The sequence below is a fragment of the Thunnus albacares genome, chromosome 2 (assembly GCF_914725855.1).
Source record: "Thunnus albacares chromosome 2, fThuAlb1.1, whole genome shotgun sequence".
Classification (NCBI taxonomy): Eukaryota; Metazoa; Chordata; class Actinopteri; order Scombriformes; family Scombridae; genus Thunnus; species Thunnus albacares.
Genome location: NC_058107.1, coordinates 22,947,819 through 22,966,570, shown reverse-complemented (window position 1 = coordinate 22,966,570; position 18,752 = coordinate 22,947,819). Strand labels below are relative to the sequence as shown.

Here is an 18,752-nt window from a genome sequence, read left to right as displayed (position 1 = left end):
CTTTACTGTGGCACTATCATTCCATTTTAAAACAGGACATTAATGTACTATATATTCTCAAAGCATACAAAACACAAAATATGTTGGTATGGTTACATAGCTCTAGGAATTCATGGGATCCAATGCTATACTCCTAATGATCACACCATGAACCAGATTAGCTTGTCTTTTATCTTGCATTTCTGTGTACTGTAGTTTGCACTGTCTTATCAACACACCCTACAGCCTGAGACAACACTAGTTAATAAATTAGAAGGCTAACATGGGAAAAAACTCTCAGTCTCCATCTCAGTGCAATTTTACACAGGTACATGATCATCTGTGTTTGTAAGGAGGAGTGTAAGGTATGTATGGGGTGTGACTAACTGGGTGTTTCCTATATAACAAGTTCTTGATGGAATCTTTTTCACAACAGTAACCACATATTACATACAAACCATAATCTCCCATTACATTTTAGACCACACAGTACTGCTGTACTTCATACTGACTGAATAGAGAGAGTATTATGTATCATACAAGCTTTCACAGTTTCCTGGTGACAGATACGGCATCATGAGATGTGGTTCTACCAATTAAGTATTCATTTTAGCCGGGAGGCTTTAGCTTTTGAAAAGTGTATATTCTCATAAAAGGATTAAGCTGACTCCTATGTTGAGTATGTTATATTATTAATAATATCGATACATCAAAATAATAATGGAGCAATATGGCTACAGCTGTTTCAAAGGATATTTACCCTTAAATTTTAAGAGAAAAAGTGTCATTTGTAATGTCGATACAATGACCGAAAGATATCAGATATCTGAAATAATTAAAGGACAACAGTCAGGTGCCCATATGAACACTGAAAGAGGTTTTCCTCGCCGTAATCATTCCTTCTGTCTGGCTATTAAAAGATCCCCTTCAAATGTGCTTTCAATGTAAGTGATGGGGGACAAAATCCACAGTGTGTCCACACAGTCGTTTTATGCAAAAATGCATTTAATAGTTTATCTGAAGCTTATATGAGGCTTCAGTAGTCAGAGTTAGTCATATCAATTGGATATCTACCACATTTACAGTCTTTTTAGTATAAAATTCCCTCTTTGTGTTCCCTCAGACAGTGTTTCCTTGTTAAGCTGAGTTGGAAAAATAGTAACAAAAAGAGGAACTAAAAAAAAGACTGTAACGTTGAAAGATATCTACTTGATTTGACCAATTTGGTTGAGTGACGTTTCATATTAACTTCAGATAAACTTTTACAAAAGTTTTTGCTCTGAGGGAGGCTTGTGGATTTTGTCCCTCATCACTTACATTGTGAATGAACAGGAGGAATGATTATAGCAAGAAAAAACAGTTTCAATGTTCATTTGAGCACATGATTATTATTTTAAGACAGACTTGAAAATTGTGAACCTGTCCTTTAAGATCCAAAAACATAAATATAAGCAGACCATACAAGTCATAATAGTAAGTCATAACTCATATCACAAAAGGCCACCTGATAATTGCTCCATTATCACTTTATCTATGTTATATTAATAATATAACACAGCTCCTGTCCCTTATGTAATCAGCTTGTGTTGACATTAAATACAGCTCTTCCATGCAGGCCATCTTAAGCAATCGCAAACATTTTAACCAGGGACTCAAATGACAAACATAATCTTTCACATTTGGCCCAACAGAAACATTGAACATATGACAACATTCTTGCTTAGGATCACTAGAGGAACAAGAGCCTGCAGACTAAACACTTCTTCTAATTTGAACTACAGCTCTCACTATTAACTGTGGTTAATAATGGGAGGTTGGGTGTTAGAGAACACGTACTTTGCATTTAGAAAACATGCTCCAAATAACACGCACACAAGCAAACTGAGAAAAACATTCACAACATGTAAAAGGTATGAAGAAACGTGCTGCAAATAGGAGAACATGAGCAGATACAGAAATGCTGAAAGCATAATATTAACAGCTAAGCAAAAAACAACAGAAACGAATGAAACCAGTAATACAGCAATGCTGCAGTTATAGTCTGGCACTATAATATTTAACTAAACAGTCTGATGACACACCCTGGAATAATGACTTCTCTATTTCAAAACATTGTGCTTCAGTGCTTCTATTGGCAGACCTTGCACATCCGCATGATCATTGTTAAACAAAAGTGAACTCTGATCTGCAAGTTTGCCAGAACTGGCCAGGAAATCACACCAAAACAGGAAGCACATTCTTATGTCCTTGATGCGGGCTTTAGCGGAAGGTTATGGGAGGTGGATGCTCTTAGCTAAAACTGGCTTAGGTTTAAGATTTTTAGCGATAAATTTGTAGTCTCCAAGCTCAAGACCCCCCAAGACCCCAAGACTTTAGACAGGTCCCTCCAGATCCACAGAAAGACATTTAACAACAGTTTTCATAAGGTGGGAAATATTCTTCCTGCTTTTTGTGTAAAATCAGTGGAGTGCCATATGTTGTTTGCTTTTTGATAACAACATGCTATTTAATCACCTTCAACAGTGGGGGAGGGAGTGCACGTCTTCAACAACATCCCATAAGCACCTGTGTATATGTGAATATTACATGTCCTTTTAGGGTTCTGCTAAAAACATTGTTTTCATAGGGCTGCAACTGCCAATTATTTTCATTATCAATTAATCAAGTAATTGTTTTGTCTATAAAATATCAGAAAAATGCCCATTATAATGTCTCAGAGCCCAAGATGGTGTCTTCAAATGTGTTGTTTGTCTCATCAACAGTCCAAAATCAAAAGATATTCAGATTACTGTCATGTATAACACATAGAGTTTCAATTCCTCAGATTTGAGAAGCTACAACCACCAAAAGTTTGGCATTTTTCCTTTAAAAAAAAATGACTAAAACTATCACTCAATCCTCAGTTTAGTTGCAGATTAATTTTCTGTCAATCGACTAATGTAGAGCTGCAATAATTAGTCAATTAGTTGCAGTATGTCCAAATTATCTGATTCCAACTTCTCAAATGTGGATATTTTCAAGTTTCTTAAGTTCTCTTTGACAGTACACTGAACTCTTTGGGTCTTAGACTGTGGTGGACAAATTTGAGGACATCTCCTTGGGCTCTGAGAAACAGTGATTGACATTTTTCACCATTTTCTGACATTTTATGGACCAAACAACTAATCAATTAATCGAGAAAATAATTGATTGCTTGATAATGAAAATAATGGTTAGTTGCAGCTCTATATTAATCGATTATTCAACTGTAGTTTTTCTTATTTACAATGACTGTTGATATAGTGACACCTTATAATGATTGGTAACTGTGGGGGCTGGTCTATGTTTTACAGCATGTCTAGCATCACAACAATGAATGGGCCTGAGCGTGTTAACAGTGTCACCACCACTTCTTACAATCGTTTAACAGGCCGGGTTGCTCCTTTTTTACTCTCTCTGTGAATTTGCTATATTTATCAGATTGCAAGGTTTGCATGGGAGGAGATGCAGAGATTTAAATGCATGTAACCATCATCAGCAGCAGCCCGGCGGGAGACCAACAACTGTCAAACCCAAACGTCAACAACGCTCGTCAAGCCTTAAATCCAGCCTAGCTTAGCTCACTGAACCGCCGCTCGTAAACAGCGACGTTAATAACCTCTGCGACATTAACATCAATAAAATATATTATATCTCCGTCTTCGAGCTACAAAGGTCACCGGTGTTCAGAGGAAATAGCCGGCTGTGTCCGGCGGCGGTTGAGCACCGGGGCGGCGGACAAACACAGTCGCCTCCAACGTCCGTTTAACGTTTCGTACGTTACCTTCAGCGGATTCCCAGAGTCTCCACCGAGGCCGCTCCGTGCACACACAGCTGAATATATCTCAGCTTTGTGCTCATACGAATTATTATCGCCTTAATGAGGATATCTGTAATTGTACAGTGGTACTGAAAGCGCACTGAGGTAGCACCTTGTGTAGCACTGACGCCAGTATTACACCTCTGTGACGTGGAGCCTCTTTTTCCTCCTTCGTCTCTTCCGCGTTGCGACGACAGCAGCGGACGGGCGGCGAGCGTGCACAACGTGACGTCCCCTCCTCCTCCTTTCTCCCTCCTCATCCTACTCCTCCTCCTCCTCCTCCTTTCTCCCTCCTCATCCTACTTCTCCTCTCCTCTCCTCTCCTCTCCTCTCCTCTCCATCCTCCTCATCCACTTCCTCGGCAACCACCTCTCTCCTCCTCCTCCTCCTCCTCCTCCTCCTCCTCCTCTCTCCATCCTCCCTCATTCCGCAGGTGCATGGATGACAATTAAATATGAATAAATCCATTCTCAGGTGTGCCATTGAAATTTAATCTCCTTATACAACTGCAGGTAGGTTCGTAAAATGTATCTAGCCTAATAATCTGGATTAAAATGTGTTCGATATATGTTATATAGGCCTATGTTATGTTATGTTAGGTTAGGTTAGGTTATGTTGTGATAAATATGATCATTTTGGTAATGTATTAGTCAAGAGCATTGCTGCAAAAAAGCTTCAGGATCTGTTGTAAATCATTCCATGAAGATATTGCATGAAAACAGATTAAATTGCCCAACAGCTGATAAATAAGTTAAAATTAGCTCCACTTAGACCAGCTGCAACATAAAAAAAAAACCCTTAGCCTATCTGATTATGCAATAATTCAGTAATATGATAGTCTAGACGATAATACAACTCTGACAGGACCCTGAAGGGCCTTGAAGTACATTTTGCTGGTAATATTGTTGCATCTTTACTCAACACAACACAACAGAGGGCTGTGGATTTGTCGCCCATCTCTTCAGTGTGTTCTCTTCTCTCTTTGTGTTCTGACTGAAGGAAACAAACTTGTGGATTATTTATCTCTGCAGATTTAAATACATTCAAAATTACTGTTTGTTTGCTTAATGTACTGACAAATATGATACTGATACACTGTAATAGATTTATGAACCTGATGAAAACAGAAATTCTGCAACCTTTTAACCTCTCAGTATGATGTGTTTTATGTAGTTTAATAGATTGGATTTTAAAATACATAAACAAATGTCCCACTGAAGCTGAAAAGAGGCATCATAGCAAAACATAGCTCAATATGTTAACTGCTTTAAAAAAAGTAAAGATTTGATGAGCTCACAATCACAGAAAAGTAAACATCTTAGGTGATATTATTCCTATACTATATACATATAGTAGAAAATCTTAAAGCAAAAACTGAGAGGTTGTGTTAATCTCTTACCAGTTAACTTAGAAAACGTAAAAACAAAACAAAACATAATTTTCTGAATAATATTAAAGAGACGAAATAGATTTAAAAACACACTAGTTTTATTTGACGAAATCCCCACACAGCAAATTAAAAAGTGTAGCATTTCCAGGAATCAGAGCAAAGAACAATATTTTCACATCTTTACATACTAACACATACAGAAACCCTCGACTTACACACCACGTCCAAATCCTCTGGAGAAACACACACTGAGACAAATGCACTGTCACTAATTTAGAGTTTGTAAAATTCTTACTGCAGAAGAACATTTGGGAAAAGAAAATCAAGCAGTGTTTTTGTATCAAGAGGAAAACCACAAAGTTAACTATAAACTATTAACAGTGCAAATTGTCTTAATAGGCTTAACGTCTATCTAAACTGTTTTCCTTTGTTCTACAGCCTGTTAATTAATATTGCACACATATTTATTATACACACCTGCAGAGCCAAACCGATGCTGACATGCTACAGATCTTTTAAAGTGCTAGCTTGGGATTAGATTGAGAGCCAGCCTGCGACATATTTGGTTCTAAATTCACTACTGAAAAGCAAAACTAGGATGCGTTTTTTTTTTTTTCTAGCTGTCATGTTGAGATTAGAAGCCTTTCACCAAATTTCTATAACTACATACAACGATGCTGTGACTCCTACCGATAGAGGTCACCTTAAAAACAACGAAAAGAAGAACATTCAGCTGTTCAGTAATTAACAGGAATACATTCCGTGATGGAAATAAAAACCGTGAACCTGCCCTGCCAAATTCATAAATGCATAGACATGTTTTAAAAGATGTTCAAACAGTCAGTTTTAAAATACAGGAAGCAGGGTTCAGGTTTGTGATCTCTGAGGATTGCTGTGAAAATAACTGACAGCAACACTAATGAGACAAAAATATGCACACGGTCAAGGATAAATATTTCATTTTGAGACTGCAGATAGTTTCTGTCCAGCTAAATGTAAGAGATAGATTTTTATTAAAATGTTTTGAACCAAAAAAAAAAAAAAAAATACATCATGTGCTCCATACTTGATAAAGTCTATAACCAAACATTTAAACCGACTAATCAAACCAACACCACAAAGAAAGAAGAGGTTGTTAGTACCATTTTAAAAACACTCCTTTGACAAAAGCAGCTGAACAGGGTTACATTATTTTCCACCAGTAGTGTTACACGTCTCTTTCAAGTCCACAAGCGAGCACCAACTAATAACATGAACATTTAAGATGTATTTTATTTCACTGAAAATAATATCTCTGGATTAATATGTACATGGAAGTTAAAATCAAACATTTTGAGAGATCAGCTTATTACCTGATGTTAAAGAGAAGGCGGAGATATTAAACTGACTTTTTTTTATGAGCAAAAGCTGTAAATCAAACCAAACCTGTTTCTGTGGAGGAAAAGGTACAGTAGTTAAGGTTTTCCAGGCCTGACAGATAGAGGTAGGTAGCATTTGGGCCCCGGTCAGGGCCAGAAACCTGAGAAAACACACACACACCGAATACCATAACCCTCCAGAAATTAAAATATACATGAATTTACAAACAAACCCATGTGCAAACTGTGTTTTCCCAGTGAAGTGTCTGCCTGGTGTGCTCTCTTAAGACTAAAATATCTGAGCTGATTTAAAACAAAGCCGATCAACCACTTAGATGTCTGTCTGATAGCCAAACTCACCAGTGACACACTAATATGCTACACTTCATGTGTCTGCACTGAAGTAAACGGTGGTTTTGATATCAAAAAAGGTACTGAACAGCGTGTTTTGTGATAGCACTTTTTTTGGAAGAACCTGAAATTGTGTTTTTTTTTTTTGTTTTTAAAACTGTGTTTAAAGGCTGCTCGGCTACAGATCTGTGTGTTGCACTTAAAGTCAGCACCAGAACCAACGTGCTTTGGCTATTTGTAACAACTGCAGCTGTCAAACTGATGTTGACTACAAGTACACGATGGTCTGGTACTTGTATAGTTTCATGATGTTTAAAGTCACATTCAGTGCTGTGCAACAGACGTAAGAGTGCAAACAGTGAGAGGCTTGAAGGAACCATTCCAGGATTAACGTCGCAAGTGTGACAGACACTGTGAGACATTGATGTGCTGATTAAATCTACGACATTAAAAAAGTGAAGAAGCAAACTAGGTAGTGATCAAATTGTGATGATTGCTAACATGTGCGAGGCGTCATTCATCATATTGTGCAAAAACAGCTGACCGTAACTGTGACGAAGAAGAAAAGTAGTGTTTTCTGTGATAGTCGTGAGTAAATATGTAATTAACGAGCCACATTGAACACCATTAACTGTTATAATCTTGACACCAGTGTCTGATTGAACTACACCTACAGTAAAAACACACATACAGTATTTAAGCTGATAAGTCTTTTTCTACAATGCTTGTGCAGTGACACACCAACATCTGCTTGCTAGAGCAAACAAAGTGACCCATTTCCTAAAAAAAAAAAAAAAAAAAGGCACGAAGGCGCTAGCTTCAAAAGTAGCTACAAGGCTACAAGGCTCTCTCAGGTCCACTAAGATTACAACAAAACCTATGCTGCTACGTAGAGACAAACAGTTACAGCCAAAAGAAACAAAGACCACCCAGTAAAGTGATTAATAATTACACATATCTATAAACATAAACCTGGCAAAAGAGGAAGTTTCAGTGTAAGCTCAAAGGCGTTTCATGTTAAAACAATAAGGATTTAATGTGGCTGCAAGTCTAACTTTGCAGCCAAATTCACAACATTAACAGCGGGTTATAGCTGGCAATTAAAACCAAGTCAAATACATTTAACAGTTACAGAGACTTTGGTATGTAGAGAAGAGCTGTCACATCTATACCAACCTCTCAACACCTCTGTATGTGGACACTAATATTCAGAGTCATACATTATACATACCAGCTCTAAATAGGCCAGTCTCTGGCAGAGATCCCATTTTCACATTAAGGACCAACATCCTTGATCACATCTGCCTCAACTGACCTTCAAAAACAAAAATGGTTTGGATTGTACTCCATCACCCTGTCAATAAAACCTGCTCTTCCAAGAACATGCCAATGATTAAACAGATGCAGGTCCGAATGTAGCGACATACTCCGTCGCCTCCTTAGAAGGTCAGTCTCTTGGCGGTGATGAACTCTTCCAGTTGAACCTTGCCGCTGCCCATGAGGCCGAAAGCTGGATACATCGTTCCTGAACAATCCACCTGCCTCTCGTAAAGGCACCTCATGGTGTCGGCGTCATAAAAATACACCCGGCATGCGTCGTAATCTAGACATACACCCAGGCGTTGTGGCATAGGAAGCACGCGGTTCCCAGGGTCACCGGCCGGTGCAGCTCCTGTGGAAACGGAGGAGGATGACAAAGCCTTGGGGATGAAGAGTTTGCCCATGCCCAGGGTGAGGAGGGTGAAGGGCTGGGAGAGCTCGTAGCATGTGTCCTCGCTGCCGCTGTCATGCCCGCTATCATGATCGTATCTGGTAAAAAAAAAAAAAAAGAGGGACAAAAAGGGAGATTTTTAACAATTTGCATCAGAAGATTTAAGTCAAAGTCGGTTATAATCATGTTAAATTTGAAGCAGAGTGAGAGGCAGCTCCAATTATTCTATGAATATTGAGTTTTGGCCATTAACTGTTCAACACTGAGTTCAAGTAAAAACTAAAAAATTGTTGATCTTCAGTAGTTTAGGAATTGGCAGAACCAATTTTCTTTTTTTGTGTCAATAAATCACCAAGAAAAACTGTAAACAATATTACCCATTTCCCTAAAACAAACACATTTTTATAGTCTCAGAGGAAAAAATGCATACACACGTTTAAATGACTAAGTGCATGCTGTCTGATGTATACAACCTTGCATGCATTATGTAATTACTATAGAATTTAAATGTATTTGTGTAAATAATGTGTTCCTTTACATGCTTTTACATGGACTGATCCAGTGAGAAAGGCAGGCTTTGTCTTTGAATAAGCTCTTTACGAGTTTATACTGGCTCTCTTACATCACAGGATTAGGTATGACTCAACACACTTATCACTGTACTGAGACTGGGAGAGTCTGGTGTGTGTCGCAGTCATGTATGAAAAGGTAAAGATATATAGAATTTGTGCAGTTTAGTCTCAATTTCACTACATGACCATCGATTATGGACAGATTGTAAATGACGGGCCCTGTGTTATAAACACAGCTCACGTACCTTGGGCTGCTGGTATCTCTAGGATTGTGAAACCACTCGATCAGCTTTGAGTCAGAGGCCACTCCGACTTTAACCATGTAGGACTGCGGTTCCACCTTGAAGGCCCAATAGTGTCTGGGAAAACAAACAAATCAATTCCACTTTTTACCACAGTTTTTCCATTTTTACACATTGTCTGATTTGGCTAGGTGTATAAAATTGTCACAGTGATCTCTTTGTGGAGCAGAACAGTGTTTGTCAGTTTCTGGCATACCTTCCCTGAGAGATGCCTGTGTCCCCAATTATGTAGTCTAGTGCAACGTAGCTGCCGGTCTGCACGCGCTCCGCTGCGAGGAGGAAGGCCATGCCCGCTATGCTCTCCACAGTGTCCCGTCGTTTGTTTAGAATGAGGCGCTCCGTGCTGAATCCACACTTGTCGCTGAACAGGAAACCGAAAGCTGTATGTGCAGAGGTACGGGAAGATTGGGCCAGAGGATGGACGTATGAGCGAGAAGACAAGAGGACAGAAAAGTGAACAAGACAAGGGAAGAGGGGGTGGAGGTGAAAGAGATAATGGGACAAATAAGACATCAGAAATGGTAAGAGGAGAAAAAAAACGATCACTCACAATTCATGACAAAAGTAATTTATTCCCTCTGTTATATGTTCAGAACTGTGTAAGTGACAAAAGCTGACACATGAGGGCGCCATTACACAGTTTTTATAGATCCACAAAGGCAACCGGGAGAATGACAGCCTAATGAAACTAAATCCTCGCTCCTCATGTGCAGCCTTTATATTCCTCATCTGGATGCAATTAAATGCATTCTATTTATAGTTTTTGGGCCAAAGGGCACGATCACCATAATCTATGATACATGTAGGCTGACATGATTATGCTTGTTCACTCAACCGTCCCACACAATCTGAGTACTATAGTGGGGAAGACCAGTGTCTAGGGAAGTCCTTATTTAACTAGGGCATGATAATGATAATAGTATAAGCCTGCCTACAGGGTTTACAGACCGCAATACAAACATATAGCAGCATAGAACTGCTGCTATATAGTAGGGATAGTTATCAGATATTTTGTAAATATCAGGTTATAATGGAAACTTAAAATCTGATACCAAAAGCAGTATGTAAAAGTGTCAGGAATAAAAGCCAACTGGCTTTATTTTCTGCATTTTGGGAAAACAAAAGCTTGTATTTCTCTGATGATGGAAATCTTAATTTGATCAAAATTGTTTTTATTCACTGGCATGAAACTGGTGGTCTTAGTGCACTGTCCAAAAGTAACAGATCAGTTCAGTACTCAATATTGGTCAATTTTCAACTGTAGTATTAAAAAGTGATAGCTACATCCATATTGCAAAGGACTTGCTTTGGTTGAATTACTTTAATTTCAAATCAAATGAAGTGGCTCTTTATCAAATGGCAATTTCTTTACAGTATGTTAAAGTTGACTTAACAGCACCTGGAACAATAAACTGTGTCTCAACCACAACCAAACCTTGAAATCTTTTTGACAATGAGTCCAGTAGTCTCGGCCTCAGAAAAACTGATTTGTTATGGACACAACAGGCACATAAGCTGTTGAATATACCATACAGACAGTGAAGGACCTCCTCACAGAAAGACTTTATATCAAGACTGATTAACATTGAGAGGCAAAGATCTACGTCTTTACGTGTTGTTAAGTCTTTACAGTGAAGGTCTGGCTGAAAAAAGAAGTCTGAGCCTCCAACTGTGTCCGCTCGTGCTCTGTCATGTAGCGGTGGGTGTGTGTTTGTGTGTGTGAGCACGTGCATGTTTTGTCCTCTGTTCTTCACCCTGGTCTGAAATTCCTCCTCATTACTGACGCGCAGTGAATCCATCCGCTCAGTCTTACACGAACCACAGAGCACAGGAATGTGGAAGCTCCAATCACAACACAAATGACGAGCCTCGGACAGGACACAAATCAAAGCACAGCCGTGTCAGAGCGGGGAGTGACGTGTTCGCGTTTGCATTTGTGCAAAAACGACTGATTATGATGCAAACTCCTGCCGAGGGAGAGGGAAAGTGTGCATTCTGAGAATAGGCCGTGTCAAACTGGGACGCTGCCACAGAAAACACCTCCGCAAAACCCCAGATTTTTTACATTTATGTACAGTAAGTATAATCACTGCAAGCGGGGAGAATGTGATGAATGCCAAGCAGATATGATTCATTGATGTAGCCCCCTCACAGGGAGGATAAGATATGATTTCAAGTTCAGCAGATGGTTGGGGATGATGATCGTTTTTAATGAATTCCACCTTGCGTCTGCCAGGCAAGCTTAAAATGTCAGCAACAGATGCCACTGCAGGTTTCCTCTCCAAGCTCTCAAGATGTAAAAGATGAACAACAACCCTCCACTTTCACACACACCCACACACTCTCACACACACCCACACACACACACCCACACACACCCACACACACACACCCCCACCCACAAAAGCTATATTGGTTTCAGCCATCTGAAACACAAAAGCCATTACCATGGTGATCAACCCAAACACCATTGTGCTTGATTACCTCTATCGTGCAGGCTACAACAGAATTTAGACTTTAAACAGTGAGGCATCTGTCATCTGATAATCTTCCTAAAATCCAACACAATGCAAAATCTACTCAGACGTGCTCTGAGAAGTAAAGGGGATGGAGGAGCTTAGTCATTGCTTTGGCCAAAAAAACAGGGGCTGGTTCTCCATTAGTCAGGAGCTTAATCCTGTGCATAACATTTTATGGATTAGCTAATTAATGCACTTAGCATCAACAAAAAAAAAACAGTTTAAATTGATTAAGCGCTTGAGAAAATGTGAAATATTTCACTACATTTCTCAGACTTACTAGGTGCAGGCGGAGTATGGAAGGTGACCTCGGGGCTGTAGGGGCTGAACATGGAGTTCCTGCAGCTTCGGACTCTGAAGGAGTACAAGCTGTCAGGCTCCAGGTCACATACCACAGTGCTGGGACCGTACACCCTGTCTGTGGCCCTCCAGACCCCACTGTCCTCACTGTCCTCTTGAGACGGGGACTGGCTCGGTCCACCGAGTCTGGAGAGAAACAAACACGGTCAGATCGTTTCGATTTTTCTACGTACATTGTCTGTTGATCTACTCAATACTCCTCCTCGCTTGTGGTTATGACTTTGTATGTTGGCACCCACCTGCGGTACTCTAGCATGTGGTGATCTGTAGGTAGGTGGTCATCAGACAGCCTCCAGCAGATTGTGGCCTCGTTGTAGACTCTGCTTTGGGACAGGTCGATCAGAGGAGGGTCTGGGACTGGAGGGGAGAGGAGAGGGAAAAGAAAAGACACGTAGGAAAGACCAGAAAGAGAATGATCAATTATAAAGCAAGACAGTCGGTAAAAAGTACACAAGATATGGCAAGAGTCAACGCAGATCATCCTCCGACAAATGTATATTTAAATTTATCTTCTACGTGATAAGACACAGGAAAAACTTTTGTAGCGATTAGCCAGATGTGACGGGTCTGATGCATAAATTGAAAACCTACGAGCGCAAAGGAACTCCAGTAAAGTCCTTTTGTGTCTTAATCATGCTTAGTTCTGTACTTTAGCTCAATAACTTGGATTTAAGCAAATGAAGCAGTATTAAGTGTGGTAGAGATTAGATTTGCCGGGAACAGGACTATCCACTCACGACAATGGACAACAAGACTGTCTTGCATAATGGAGCCTGTTAAGAGGTTTTCACATATAGACTTAACTGCCAGGAAATGCACTTTGTAAAAAGCAGCACCACCACTACCCCTCTCGCACTTTACTCCTTCCGCTTCTTTAACGTCTTCACACCACTTTCCCTTCTTCATTATACTTTCTCATCCTGTTTATTGTCTTTTCTCTCCTCTTGGTGGTTGTATATAAGCCACACTTAAGATTCATCGACATATCAACACTTTCCATCCGTTCTCTCATCTATGTCAACAGCACCCACTCTAATGATTCCCTTTACCTTCTCATTTACAGTCCTCTCAGCTCATTTTTCTCTAGAAACAGAATCACATTACTTTAATCATGTAGGTCACTGTCTTTCTCTGCAAGATCAAAGCAATGCTCGACACACTTCCATCCCTTCCTCTGTGAATTCCCATCCTCATCTTTCCTCATCCTCTGCTTTCTATTTTCTCCATCTTTTCTCCAATCCCTCTCCTAAATCCGTTTTCCCCAACAGACGGATTCCCCTCACTGACCAGTATCACCGCTGCCATTGAGCTTTCTGATCCCCCAAAGTCACTCGGCTAATCCTCCCTCTCCAAAGTCTGTCTGTCCCTCGCACAGCTCTCCTTCGTGAGCTTGTGTCCTCTTGTAGTTCTGTGTATTTTCCTGTGCAACTGCATTGAGATGTTGCTAACATACTGTATTTGCAGACACAGAGAGAGTGTGTACCTAAAAAAAATGTAGAAAAAAATTATTAGATTTCCTATCTGTTGCTATGTTGATACATTTTGAGTTATTTTAGAAATAATGCAAACATTATCTGATTCCAGCTTCTCAAATGTTAATATTTTGCTTTTGTTAATATTTTATTTTTAGTTTCTTCTGTGACAGTAAACCAAATACCTTTAGGCTGAGGACTGTTGGTCAGGACAAAAGACTACATTTGAGGATGTCAACCTGGTTTTGGGAAACAGTGACCGACATTTTTCACCAATTTCTGACATTTTATATACCCAACAACTTATCGAGAAAATCGTCAGATTAATCGATAATGAAAATAATCGTTAGTTGCAGCCCTATTAGCAGCCCTAGATGAAATGGACAAAATTAGACATCTACTCCAACCCTGCCTCATTCATACCATTTGATGATCAACAGGCACTGCCCCTTACAAAAGACCATAAAAAAAGTCAAAACACTTTTTCTTAAATCCCATCACAAATCACCTTTTTATTGCTCGTCTAAACGTTCCTCATTCCCTCCTCCTAAACCGCTGAAACACCCACCCTTTACTCTCAGTTTCCATGAATAATAACCATGAAAAGTAATTAGTATTCATGTTAAATGTGATCTACTGTATTTCACATACAGCCATTCTTTATAAATCAACCAGCAGTTACACTACATGTAACAAATAAGACTTCATGTTTTCGGCTGTTTCCAACAGATGGACCGACAGGCAAAGACAAAATGGGGCAGTCAGCCATCCAACGCAGCAGGCAGCAGGTCCCCCGAGTTCAGCGACTCAGAAAAACAACCCTATTGATCACATACAGTTCAAGCTGCTGCCAGACAGACTGACACCATGGCCAAGTTAGACTGCAGGGAGCAGCTTTCTCTCAAGTCCATTTTCATTCCACAGCTCCCTCTACAAATGTGAGAGAACTAGACTCTTGTCTTATCTGCTCGCTGCACTTTATCCTGTTTTGTGATATCTATTAAGAGGGAGTTTGCCATTTTAAGTCAGTGTTTTAATGCAGTAAAGAGTTCTCATGTTCTCGTCCTGACATTTTGAGGGATCTCCGATTTGAAAGGGACATTTACACTAAACAACACATTCTTTCACAGCCTCTTGAGAAGCGGAGCATGGGGTCAAAACCCTCAGTAAGGCCACAGCTGGGTTAGGATGGATGGAAGAGCACAAAAACGGCATTGTCCGTGTTCTTGAGTCATCTCTTCATCTCTTGGATAAGCTAAAGGCAAAGAGCAAAGTCCAATACATACAGCATCATGCCCCAACAAGATGGCTGTCACTCATATTCAAGACCTGATGGTGGGACATTGATTTATATTCTTCTATGACGCTTAAGTAGAGAAAAAGACTTCTCGAGGATCACAGATGATAGAAACATCTTTACAATCAGCTGAGACGCAGATTTAAATGAGTCTAGTTCTGAAAAGTTTTTTTTCACCCCAAACACCCTTGTAGCTAAACATAAACGAGTTTTCAAGTTTCCAGTGTTATGATGGATGGGAAGTAAGCTGTGTACTGCATAAGGGCTTAGGGGCACTATCCAAAGATACTGGAATGGTTCACTGCTGTGTCATCTGCCAAGACTTCAATTAAATTACTGCAGTATAATAATGCACCTACAGCTTCTTTTCTCTCTCTGAGCTCCGACTAAGAGCATCACTAACTCCCTCAGGCAATTTAGATTAAAGACACACATCAATATGACCGCCACCTAACTGCTGCATGCAGCACTTTCCCCAAAAGGGTGCAGCAGTGATTCGTTAAGGACACATTTTTATATGAAGAACACATTTTCCGCAGTACAGGGATTATACAGAAACTGATGTCTAAGGAGGCATTATGGACACTTCAGATTGACAGCCCAAGATGGAATAAATTATTGCTGCTGTTCTGTTCAAAACCTGCAAACAAATACCAACAGAGTCATAGAAACAGCAGCATTAATTATTAAGTTTTCTATAAAAAGGTGAAACCAGATTCATTTCCTCCAATCCTCTTCCACAACGTTCTGAATGTTTTATACAATAAACAGACTTATAATTTCCTTCTTTTATTTAGTGTATCCTCTTCATAATTGATGCTCCAATTAACAAATTTGCCTGGAAGGGTCTTCAAAAACAAGTGTTCACCTGTCAAATCTCTTCTGTGAAACTGGACTTCACTTCCTTCTTGAAAACAGTACCATTCAAATCAGTTATTTACCAAACTAACGCCACTGTAATTTGCATGATCATTAACCAACTCCATTTGATAAGCAGTCCGCTTCCTTTCCACCGGTTCGTTAGTCTCGACGGAGCCAACCGTAGCCTCCGAGATAAATCTCACATCACTGATTTTAAACAAGCTAACAGGGTAGCTGTCCAGTGTGGCGACAAAAGCCCACAGCCACAAACTCATGTCACTCCCCGCTTTGTTTGTCACCAACGGTCACTGAGAAAACTGTCAGTTGTTTAGTTGCATCCACTTGAGGGATAATGGCTCTGCGCCAAAGGACCTCAGCTGTGTTTGCAATGTTAGCAATGTTTAATCCCTCTTTTTTTTTTTTTTTTTTTTTTTAACAATAAGGTCCGGTAGCACAGCTGCTACTCAAAACTAAAAGGTTTTGCTTTGTACTGACACTGACCAGCTTGTCATTAACGAGGGGCTGCTCTCACTCTTCAGGACACCCTCAAACACCAGTCAGTTGTCATTAGCTAACTATTGCTGGAAGAACTGTCACAACTAACAATGACATTCAGTCAATGACACGCATCATGTTGTCAGGTTAGACAAGTCAGACCAGAGGCATTTAAAAAAAAAAAAAGAAATGCCTCGACCAAATGTCAGGGACTGTCACTCAATGGAAACAATGTCTCAGTCTCTTACATGTCGTGCGCACCAACAATCTTATTATTATGTAATTAGGACAGGAATGTGAGTACTTTGCATAATTTGAGCCAATGTAAACACCACATGCAAAATCGTCTATTTGGGGTAAACAAAATATTTGATGTTTAGTTGTATTATATAGTACTAATCTCAGGTTTGACCAAATTTTGCAAGGCTGTTTGCGATCTTTAGGATACATGTCCAAAACATATCTGCTTTTAAACTTTTTAACTTCCTTATTTAGACATTTTTGGAGCTGTCTTAGTTATTAGAAGACTTTTGATCTCTGCTCTTGGAAGCTTTTATTGATAATTTGTTTTCTTTTTTATTGATATATCTGATAACATTTTAACCCACAAAGTAATTCGATTCTTAATAGATCTTTGAGATTCTTGAAATAAATTGAAGACTGATTTTCAAAAGTCTGTATTGTAAAAATGATTGTGCATGCACCCGGACAGTTGAAGGTTATGCTGCAATATCATCGAACACATGCATATTCCTGTTGGCCGAGTAGCATAGTCAGCTAAAACTTGTTTCTTCTGCCTTCCCCTCTCTGCCACTCCACACTGGGTACATCTAAAATAATGTAGAATAATCCTTATTTATTAACTTCTGTCGGAAAAAGGCAGTGTGTTGATGCGGTCGCAGAGGTGTGTATCCTTCCTACTACTGCTGGGAAACCACTTCCTGAGCAGTCCGGTAAAGAATAAGCCTTTGTAAAATCAGCAGACCAGAAAAAAAAACTTCACAGAGGAGTAAAATCCACTGCGAGCGTATCCAGGGTTATACCTGTTTATCCAATTTAGCTGCACACAGATGACCTCTGACCTCTTAGCACAGCTCAGATCACAGGACCCTGCATGTGATGACTAACGGTTTATTCCGACCATTTTGTCTTTTTAAAAAAAATTCGTCTAAACTATTTCGTCAGCTTACTTTTTAAAAATGGAAATGATCTGTGCTGTCCGGCCAACTTTTGCCATGGTCTAGAGGACACATGAACAAAGACCGACTTCATCCTCCGAGATGAATAGAAGCAGAAAATGTCACCATATTTTCCTGACGTGAACTGTTGGTCACTTTTTCCAGGAACTGTCACTGCAGCGTGTCCTTTAATACAGTGAATCTTTAATAAAGATCATGCTAGTTTTCATCTCACATCATTTGATTGAAATAAATGGGTTGTACCTCCGCCGAAACACATCTCTTTCAGCAGAGTCTCTTCTCTGGATGTGTTCAGCACAAACTCATCAAAGCAGGGGTCAGCTGAAGGGTGGAAAGTCCTCAGAGACTCGGTGGCCTTCTGGATTCTGAAAACATACATGTAAAAGACATAAAATGATGAAACTGGTCTCACCCTGGCCTGAAGGCTGATCTTGATTGGTGAATGGCAGCATAAATGTACTTTTGAGATCTCATTATAAATCAACAACCAACACATTCAAAACATAACTTCAAAGCTTTAAACAGCTCTGGTTGACAATTTGAGCTTTTCATTTTTACTTCAGTACTGAAAAATATATTAAATATGGACAGAGATTCAGAGGTCTGGACCAGACAAAATACAAACAACACAAATAACTTCAGAGTATTATTGCAACCCTGAAAATGTGTTTCTTCAATTATATGAAGTATGGTCCACCATCATATTTCTCATCAATCTTGTACTCTGGGGTCTTTCAGGTATTTGTACCTATATTTATATTGTCTTTCATAAGTAAAAAACAGGATTAAAAATCAAGACCTTGTCAGGAGAGAACTGTACCGGCCACAGTATCATGTTCTTGAGAGTGAAAATGTGCCCTGATTATCCAAAGCTGCTAATGGAGATCAGTTAGTCAGCTTAGAGCAGAAGAAACACCAACACACAGCGTTGTCTGGACACAGTCTTTCCTTAAATGCCCTTGAGTTTGATAAGCTCTGTGCACGTGGCTTTGTATATTTTAACACCTGACACACTCCAGTTACCCAAACACATAATCAGATTGATGCT

The 18,752-nt window shown here is 39.6% G+C and overlaps 2 protein-coding genes across 5 annotated transcripts in view; both read right to left on the bottom strand.

Annotated features, from left to right (window-relative positions):
• ccser1 (coiled-coil serine-rich protein 1) overlaps positions 1-3,998 on the bottom strand; it is a 122,294-nt gene extending 118,296 nt beyond the window's left edge. For 2 of the 4 annotated variants that reach the window (XM_044373876.1, XM_044373884.1), the window contains exon 1: positions 3,782-3,997. The gene's annotated coding sequence lies outside the window, so the exon portion shown is untranslated. Of the gene's footprint in view, positions 1-3,781 lie in introns of all 4 variants that reach the window. The other 2 variants (XM_044373861.1, XM_044373869.1) reach the window with 2 other exon arrangements.
• Positions 3,999-5,283: 1,285 nt separating this feature from the next.
• Positions 5,284-18,752, bottom strand: part of trim36 (tripartite motif containing 36) — a 28,993-nt gene continuing 15,524 nt past the window's right edge. The window contains 7 exon segments of the mRNA XM_044373848.1: positions 5,284-8,439; positions 8,442-8,725; positions 9,445-9,558; positions 9,698-9,881; positions 12,301-12,506; positions 12,620-12,737; positions 17,948-18,069. Coding sequence (XP_044229783.1) covers positions 8,234-8,439; positions 8,442-8,725; positions 9,445-9,558; positions 9,698-9,881; positions 12,301-12,506; positions 12,620-12,737; positions 17,948-18,069 — 1,234 coding nt within the window. The 3' untranslated portion in view covers positions 5,284-8,233.